At 34.4% G+C, this 10,352-nt stretch overlaps 1 protein-coding gene across 1 annotated transcript; it reads right to left on the bottom strand.

Annotated features, from left to right (window-relative positions):
* Positions 1-638: 638 nt before the first annotated feature.
* Positions 639-2,417, bottom strand: LOC131944338 (uncharacterized). The gene has a single exon (XM_059304894.1). The coding sequence runs from the start codon at positions 2,415-2,417 to the stop codon at positions 639-641; it is 1,779 nt and encodes a 592-aa protein (XP_059160877.1).
* Positions 2,418-10,352: the final 7,935 nt, after the last annotated feature.

The raw sequence follows: 10,352 nt of genomic DNA, 5'->3' as shown, positions 1-10,352 counted from the left end.
TATTTTTGAAAACTTTCTTCGGCAATATTGTTCTAAATTATGGCAGGACTCGATTGGTAAATGTTTCAGGTCGCTAAGTGGTCTGGTTGCCGAGATATGGGCCAAAAACGGCATTTTTCGAGGTTTTTTGGCTTTTCCGGGAAATCCATGAAAGAAACCTGGAATTTTTATGGCCTATGTTCATCCTCGTAACTTGCTTAACATAATTGCTTTTGGAACTAGTCCTCGATATTGCTTCGTTGAGGAGGAGATACGACTTAAAGCTGCGGACACACATCCATCCATTCATTCATACATTCATACATCCAGAAATGACGGGTTAATAAACGCAATTCTCCAGAATGGAAATTGCGCTAAAAATTGTCTTAAAAAATATAACATTTTTCATTACATTGAAACTGTCAAATACAAATACAAATTGTTAGCTATTGCATTTATTTAGCAACACATTTTAACACAAGCAAAGCATGCTTCAAAAATTATACGATAAAAACTATTCATTTTAAAAATTCAAATTTCGAAACCTAAAAAACAAGCACTTCAACTGTTTAAACCCAACATACCATTTCCACTTTTACAAAGATAAGTGAAGGTAAGAATAAATTGTTATTTTCGTTCAGGAATATGAGAACAATTTGTCAGGATTTGGCCAGATTTTTACAATAACAGTACGGTTTAACCGTTGCGTCTTCCTCACAGTCCGCCTGCCCAGCGTAAAACGTGAACCTATCAACACTCTCCCCCATTCTTATATTTTTTGTGTTGCCCTTGGCCAGGTAATCGCCCAAGTGTTGGACTAAACTTTCTTTATCGTCTTTAGCCGTGTACACTGTACCTTCATAAATAGCTTTTCCTGGGGCTGTTTCTATTTTAACTTTGTACAAATGATAATCTTGTTTGGATACATGGGGTAATGTTATTTTTACGATCTGCAGAACCTTTTCAAGTTTTAATTCCACGCACATTTTTGCATTTCTCTTGCCGTTGATTTTTTTAACTATCACTTCTCCGAATTTTGTTGTTGTGTTGAAGCTAAATGTCACTTTGTTCAATTGTGCCTGATTGCACAGACAAAACTCCATTGAGATTGGGATGTCTTCACACGTGCGAGATTCTGGTATAACATTAAACAGACTGGTGCCGTGTTTTCTTGGTGTGAGTGGGACGATACCACTCGCTTTAAAATACAACAAGTCTTGTAACGTAGCATGGACGTCATAATGCGTGGTCAAACGTTTTGTGTTTGTTTTTAAATTCGTTTCCACATCCGGGTATTTATCAAGAAACCACTTTGGAAAAGTTAAGATGGCGTATGGTGCCCGACTCTCCACCATGCCGTGTAATGTTGAGCGTATTGGACCCCACCTTGGCCCGTGGTCAGAGAATGTGATTAGTAAAGTATTATTTAAATAACCTTTCTTTCGCAACGTGTTGTAAAATTCAAACGTGTGCTCGTCCACCATCTTTGACTTTGTCATGTCATTATGAGTTAATGTATTATGAAATAAAAGAGCGAAAATCGGCGAGTCGGGATATGTATCGAGTAAACGCTGCACGTAATTCAAATGGAAATTTATTTCCGGTTGACTTCCGGCACAGTTATACCCAAAACGTCTGAATTCTTTATCTTTCTCCATGGCAATACACACTGGGTGATTGTAGTATAAGGTTGGTGGGGCTTGAAAACCTTTCTTATGGTAGTGGAAACTTCCGATCGATGGCTGGTCTTCTGTGTACAGGGTTTTGTAACCAGCTTTTCTGTAATCATCCCATATCAAATCAAACTGATCGTTCGTTGTTGATTTATCCCACCATTCTCCCACCTCTGTTGCATTATAACCTGTTAGTAACGGTAACAAATTTGGAAATGTGTTGATACCTATTTGTGTGTACATTGTCATATCAAAAGAATTTAGCTCTTTCATCAAAAAATTATACGTCAGATTCATAGATCTCATATATTGATATCTAGAAACACCGTCCATTCCAATCATTACAACGTTCAGCGTTTCTTTAGGTTGAAACATTTTGAGTCGTTTTTTAAGTTTGACTTTTGAAAAATCTTCACGTCGAGGGATCAGTGCATGGTATATTTTAGACGTGGTATTAGAGCTGATGTTTTGACACTCAACCAACAAAAATTCCTCTGTTTCTGACAATATGATGCTCGTGTTGAAAGACTCACTCCAGTCTCCAAACTTTGCATCATTGTCATCCGTTGGATGCTTGTAAATTTCTCGGTATTTACACGATACGAAGCCTGCCGTGATTCTTGAAACATTCACTAAAATCTGGTTTTTCTTGAGGTATGTTATATCTGGAGGATATTTGTCACACTTGATAGGTTTGTAGTTTAATCCAGATAATTTAAGGATGCTTGGGTTATAAACATCCAGTTCTGGAAATACACACGCCATGATGGTCTCGGCGCTGGAATCATTCGAAAATTTTCTCCCAACAAAGTCAGAAAATTGTGGAAAGGAGAAATTATTTGTATTCCAGAGGTAGATCAGAACGAACGATAGTGTCAATGCAGCAATTAAAATTGTCAGGAATCTTTTCCTTAAACAAGTAAGAACAGATCCGTCCATCTAAAAATAAAAATAAGTTACAAAAGTGTTTCATAAAAGTCTGCTCTACAATTGTGTCCGTAAGTGCTATATAGTGTCATCTAACCAAGCTAACTTAAATTTGTTTAAGGCCAGATGTTTCGGTTAACTTTAAAAGTGTTTTTCGTTTGTACCAAACAAATTATATCACATAGTTTGAATTAAATAATGTTGTTTTCTTTCTAACAAGCATAACAATAAATAGTTCATAAAAAATAGTTCATGCATGATGTTCGAAGTAGTGCAGTCGACAAGAGTGCAGTCATAAAAGGGACTGGGTTATCGTTTAATTAGAAAAATGAAAAAAAATTTAAAGAGAAATAATTTTAACAATATAAAGGGCTTATTCGTTTAGGACGCACACGCTGACGTGAAAAGGGGAGGTCCAAATGTAACCACTTTAGCAAAAACTTGTGCACAGTGTGGAAGGGGTATATTTATATTATTCTTTTGTGGACAGAAAATGTAAAGAAAAAACATATATACTGTAGGTAGTTCGTTTGTTTTGAGAATTGGTGTAAAAATGAAGGGTAAAGGAGATTTAGTTTGTGTTGATATTTTAGACAACAAGCCGTTTTCCAAAGGCAAACAGGGTGGTCCAGTATAATACTCGATAGATTTTAAGAACGATACTTAGGAGAAATAATTACACTGAGTGATAGCGGTCTGAATGCATTTTAATGATGTTTTTAAATTTCTATTATATCAATAATAGCTTCCAAACAGGGCCGGCGCTACCTATCAGGCGAACTAGGTAGTCGCCTAGGGCAAAATCTCTAGGGGGGGGGGGGGGGCGAAAATGTGTATTCGCCATTATCTTAAAGTACATAATAATTAATAACATGGATTATCTTTTATAAACTATAGATAGTAATATACAAAGGCGTAGCGATCTATTTTGGCACAAAGGACGAATTATCAATTTTGCGCCCCACCCCCAAATTAGCCCTATATAGGCCGACAGTTATTTGCGTTGGTGAAAATGCACTCCCACCTCCCAAATTTGGAGCGGTCGGTGCACTTTTTACCAGTGACTTTGCCTCTGTTTTTTGTGTCACATAATTGATGTAGAATACGATTAAATGTGTCCGTAATTTTGGAACATTTCAAACTGTTATCTAATTTTTATGTTGATTTAACGATCGCTCCAACGCATGATGGGGCGTTCCAAAACACGTGTATTTTTAGTTTTTAATAGGGCTTGTAAGTCTCGTTTACTCTGACTTTGAATTAGAAATATGTTCTGGTGTAAATAGTTTTGTCATGACGGGGTGTTCAAAGTGTCGTATTTTTTATTTGGCTGTTGTCGTGTAGTTGTAGGTCTAGTGGAATCTGATTGGTAGTAGAGAAATGAAAATGTAGGTGATGAAGTATCTTAGTTCTGGAGTTCTGGAGTATCGAGCCATGCGGTGTTAATGTATCGAAGTGTGTTGACCGTTATCGAGTATTAGAAGGTCCAGTTAAATCGTTGTTGATTGGGAGTATCGTTGGTACGGCTAATTGAACTTAAGTGTCATAGTTCTGTAGCCTTGAGTCTAGATATGTTTAAGTATCGAATTTTGATAACTGTTGTTAATGTAGTAGAGTTTGAATATATCGAGTAGTCGAGATTATCGTAAATTAGATGATTTCGATTCCGGCCGGAGGACACTGCAAAGAAAGTTAGGCGTCCCCTAGCTGAAAAATCTTGAGTTTATTTAAAAAATCTATATTACCACTCTTAAAGTATTAATATATCTAATATATAAAGTTCAATTATATTTGAGATCGCGGACAGCGAGCGGGTGGACTGAGGATTCCAAAGTCTAAAGTGCTCATCGTCTAAATTCATTAATAACTAACCACAAACTTTGTTTTTTCAAATAATTTTTGTTTAAATACTTAAACAATATTTACTGAAATTTCATAAACAGTTACCAGTACTTTATTTATTTTAAAGGTGTCCCATTATTTTTGGGATCCAAATTTAAGACATTCGGAATTCAAGTCAGTATTATATAAATTTATGTCATCGATATTGACTAGAAGTGTTTTATAATAAAGCTGCTATATTTATACTTTCAAACAACCTACAGAGGTAGTAAATAAGTAAAATATATTTGTTTTGACAGGCTACATAATTAAACTAAAAAATAAATTAGGTATAATAATTATGCAATGAAATTTAAAGAAGGATATTGTGTTTTTCAAGCATGTCTTTGTTACATTTAGTTAATTTAGTAATTCTTGAGACAGTTATTTCCCTTGAATAAAGTTTTGGTATTTGGATTTCCAAATTGGAGATAATTCGTTGCTTAACTGTACATTCATTTCAAATTACTCTCCATGGGTTGACCGCTTACTTATAAATAAAACTTTAAGTTATTATTTGCTATTGTAAAAATTATATAGAGCAGAAGTTCTAAACAAAATAGTTAGGTAGTTTTTTTAGCATTATCAAGTTGAAAAACAAATACATCTGTAGCCGTTGTTTTATTGCACCGTAGAACTGGTTGGTGACCTACGTACCAGCCCTAATGTTGGCTGGAATCTATAACATTTAAAAAAAATTATTTAAAAAAAAACAAAAAAATAGTTACATAATCACACAATATAGATATTTTACAATTATATATAAAAACAGTCACGCTTAAAACAACGTAAAATCCGTTCTGGAACTCACCTTGGGAGGACTACAGAGAGACCGACACGACAAGAACTGTTTTTTCAGTGGTTTATACTTTCTCGTATACAGAGTATAGAGAAAGTATTGTAATCGGGCAGAAAAAAAAAATCGAGATTTTTGCAAATGTCGACGTGGTAAAATCTTAGTTTAGCGTCGTAAATTCGGCCAAAACTAGATCTAGTAATGTAGGAGAGAGTGCATTAATGAATGTGTCATTAAATATGAGTATATTTTCGTATATTTTGATAAAATATTATAAATAATTGAATAATAGATCACCATTTATGGTTAAATCAATTTAAATATCCTGAAATTAATTTTTATGAACCCTGTTCGAAATAGTAAATTTGCTATTAAAAACAGCAGCCATCTTAAGAAAATGTTATTTAGAGTAGCTTCCCTTTCATTTCTATTCGTATGAAAATGTATTTAAATATGATAGTTTTGTTGTATAGTCCGTACTACTACAAAGCATTTTTTTTTTAAATTTCTGCTCTTTAAAAACTGAATTTCCTAACAAACAACTTTATTAATTCTAGAAGCATTTTGAGATGCAACTTGTATCTATGTATTAAATCACGTTTTTTTTTACTAATGTTTATTTGATCTTACTATTACTAGATCTATATAGTTTGAATTTTTTCTTATTGTTTGAATGTTCACTATTTTCATTTCAGGTTTTTCTTTTCATCAATTAGTGATTCTATCGTAACTTATGACATTTTTTACTTCTCTTTACCTTAATTAAACCCCAACCTCCGTCATATTTTTGTTGTCAATGTCACAAGTCATAATGTAAAAAATTACGCTTCACTCTGCCTTATCTAAGATCTCTAACCATAATTTTGACAACATTAAATGTTTGTCATCATTTATATATACAGAGAGACAAAATGTATTATCCACCAGCTTCCCTCGTAAAACATCATCTAAAACAATGAGCCAGTCCACCCCTTAAGTACGTGTTGTCATTATGGTCGATCGCAAGTCTCCATCTGCCAGACACATTTTGGTTATCCTTTGTTGTCAAATTGTCAATATAAAGTACCCAAGTGAGTGATATAAGGTTGTCCATAAATGATGTCACATATGATTTGCTACGGGAGTGAGTGAAGATTTGTGACATCAACTCAGGCGGCTTTGCAATTTATGACGTGTCGGTCTCATGAAAGGAGGTGAACGGGGAAAAATGCCTAGGTGGTTGATGAAGAACCTGTATAATGCTTTGTTCAATCAAAATAACGATCAATAAGCATTAATATACGTATACCTTGCTCAAAACGAATCATCACAAATGTTGCAAGCCTGCTAGTTTAAGACATTTGGCAAACGGCCTCAACACATTATCCCTGTCAAAAAGGCTTGCCACCAAATGCCTGCCGACGAATAAACCTCGTCTAAGGAGGGTGGGCCGGCCAAAGAAAACATGGAAGAGAACGGTTGAGGAAGAGGCAAAAACAGCTGGGCTCTCGTGGGCTCAGATCAGAGGAGCAGCCCAAAACCGAGTCCGCTGGAGATGTGTGGTTGCAGCCCTTTGCTCCCCAGGGGCCATAAAGGAGTGATGATGATGATGATGAATGCGGGGCGTTAGGAACACGGCCATTAGCATAAGCCGCGTTAGAGCACCAGTAGGCTATCGCGCTTTGTAAGATGACGTAAATACTTACATTCAATTTCGCTAAACTGCGCGAAAATTTAGTAATGTTCCATCGTTTGAGGAAATTTATTTTCTTGGACTTAAATTGAAATATCATGTTGACTGTCTGGCTCTTAATTTCCGAATATCACTTTTAATGTATCAAGATTCAGAACTATAATTTACTTTAATATAAGTGTCATCTTATCGTTTATTGTGCCTTTTATAAAGCGCAGAGCGGCTTCAAAATCGGACGGCCATCCTGTTTTCCCCAAGCTTCTTTTAGAGCTTAATATGGGTAGTCTAGTTCTATACGGTGAGAGCTTAATACATTTTTCAAGGGCCGAAAGTCTCAAGACAGCAAGCTTGCAGAAATAACCACGTACGTTTAAGGAGGTACGTTTAAATGGACAAGTGATAGATGTGTTAGGGGCTGTTTAATGAACACCAACTTATGTAATCAAATTAAACGTCGCTTAAACGTCAAAACGGCAGTGCTTGTTTTTTTTCTCTATAAAATTAGCCTAACGGTCGGCGGTACCGGTACATGACGTCACGCGCGAGCGTTAACTCGGTGACGATGTACTAAGTGGGGGAATGAAAGGGTGGGGCTTAAGAAATGCGACTCAGCATGCTTTTTTACATTTCTTGATCCTTCTTAATAGTTCTATCGTACCCACTGAGAAAATGGATCACCAATGAATGACGCGTCATACTTTACAGCTGGTCTTTTTCCCACAACCATCCCGTTTTCAGAAGAAAAAAAAACCCTGACCCGTCTCCAAAACCACATCGCTGAGTTCTACTCAACCTCTCCCCACCACAAATCACAATTTCTATCTGAAACAATATGTTCATATGTTTGTTCTGTAATAATGCACGCTGCAGGGGCGGAACTACCATACCGCCAGACCCCGCAATGCGGGGGGGCCCATGACGTTTAGGGGCCCAGTTCCGACCAAAAAACAATGAATTTTTTTTTCGAAAATTATGTTTTTCATGCATCTTGAAAGTGGTTTTGTAAAAAAAAAAAAAACAGGTCTACTACAGCAGAGATTGTTGCGTAGAAAAATATTTTAAAATCTACAAGAGCTATAGTTTGAAAGGTAGGTAAACATTCACACTACTTGCAAGACTTACTGCCCTTCTTTAAAATAGGGATGCCCACGAAGCTCATTTAAATAGTTTTGTACTATGTATATTAAAAAGCAATTGATTCTCTGAATTGTTACTTAAATAAGACGTACTATATAATAGTATAGCTATAAAAATCAATGTTTTCAAAATTGATATTATAAAAGCCAAAAATCAAAAAATTAAACATAACGCGAGAAACCATTCACGAATCAAGCTAACGTCTTTATATATTTTTTACCAGTATTTTTAGGAATTTTTTCGACTCTTGGTTTAGACTAAATTTTTTCTGGTTTGTTCTCTCAGAATGGTTATATATTGCAATTAAGTAGACTACATAACTCATTTAGGTTATAGATTTTATATATATATATATATATATATATATATATATATATATATATATATATATATATATATATATATGTATATATATATATATATATATATATATATATATATATATATATATATATATATATATATATATATATATATATATATATATATATATATATATATAGGGGAGCCCTAGTTTTTCTTTGCGGGGGAGCCTTTGATTTCTAGTTCCGCCACTGGCACGCTGTCATTACTATCTTAAGAGCGACGTCATTTATGAGCGATGTAATATTGATTTGATTATTGCAAATAAAGTGTTCAAAAGTTCGACCTCCCAACAATTGTTGTGGTCTTGGATGCACACTATTAACTTAAGTCTGAAAAGGTCTATTATTCATTCATGTCAACTATATTGAAAATTAAGAAAAATTACTATACAGGCATATATTAAAACAATACAAAACAATCATATTAAACTACAAAATCAACACAAAAGACATGCGAATAGACAATTTTTCAAGGGAAACTACTCTATTATTGCTTTTGAAAGATGGCCGCTGCTTGTATTTACTCATTGTTGTCTCGAACGGGGTAGTTTAAAGTTTATTCCAGGATATTTATGACTGGTTTGGTCTTGGATTGTGATTTGTTATTCAATTATCTGTTATATTATGTAAAATATGACATAAATATGGCCAAATGACAGAAATATTCATTAGTTACCTTCATCACACATTACTAGCTACGTTGGAATTTACGACGCTAAACTAAGATTTTACCGTCGACGTTTCACACCTCCCTGAGTCGGAAAAACATAATTTTGCAATCTTGTCCGTATGTGTGTGTGTGTGTATGTGTATATGTGTGTCTGTAAACACGATAACTTGAGTACCGTTACAGCTAGGTTGATGAAATTTCATATATGGGTATTATATAAAATTTGTAGATCCGTATCAGCTTTTCAGCGATTTCCGATAAACGGAAGTGGAACTTTTTCTACCTTTATTTTTTCAAAAGCCTATAACTTTAGTACTATTTCAGATAAATAAATGAAATTTTACATATAAGTAAAAAATCTAATTTTATGCCTTCTGTCAAATTTTGAGTAACTTCCATTGAACGGAAGTAGTAATTTAGGCTATTTACGTCTTCTCAAAAACTTTTGTTAATTTATAAAGTACTAACAATATTTCGCACTATTATACACATTTTTTTTGGCGTTCACTTGGTGTGCAATTCTTTTTACTACGAGATTCTATTCTATTTTAAAAGTTTAAGTAAATAAAAATGGATTAAAAATATTGTCTATGTCCCGAGTTGTCATCGCCCGTAGTGTTATATAAGAACATTCGAGAAAGTTTAAGGGAGATCAATCCCGGTTTATTTTTTAGACTTTTTCTCCCGGGGGGAGGGGGGCACTTTAAATTTTTTGGGTTGGAGTTGTTGGGGGGGGGGGGGGGGCTATGTCGTAAAGTAGACACGTGGACTTCGCAACATAGAATGTGATTTCGCTTCCACTTCCACACTGGAATTGAAAGAATTAGTTCAAAGTTTTGAGAAATTGTTTTGTCTGCAGCCTAAATTAAATTGCCAATATTATTATAATTGAAGCAACTTTCAAAGTGTTAAGTTTTTGATTGCAAAATATTAATCTTTTTTCTTACGCAGTTTTGCGAGACGTATTTTTACGGTGAGTAAATACAAAAAAAATATGTATACTTAACATGATATTGGCAATGAAATTATAGGCTAGTAGTAGTCAGTTTTAAAATACTACTTAAGGTAAAGTGTATTTGTTTTTACAATAGAAGTAAAACTTGTTATATATTGTATTATAATTCATTTATGTTCCACAAAAAGGCGAAAGTTTTGCTAAAACTTGTCCTTTGTGAGGCTACAGACCCCTCCCCCTTTTGTACGATACTGAGTAAGTCCCTCTATTCATTATCCGAATAACTCTAGGTTTGAT

The sequence above is a fragment of the Physella acuta genome, unplaced genomic scaffold (genome assembly GCF_028476545.2).
Source record: "Physella acuta isolate Inbredline_101_S28 unplaced genomic scaffold, ASM2847654v3 ptg000489l, whole genome shotgun sequence".
NCBI lineage: Eukaryota > Metazoa > Mollusca > Gastropoda > Physidae > Physella > Physella acuta.
The sequence above is the reverse complement of the archived record's forward strand: the minus strand, read 5'-3'. Positions and strand labels throughout refer to the sequence as shown.

Bases quoted from the DNA above. Each gene is read 5' to 3' on its own strand.
- LOC131944338 (XM_059304894.1), bottom strand. From the start codon at position 2,417: ATGGCGTGTGTATTTCCAGAACTGGATGTTTATAACCCAAGCATCCTT.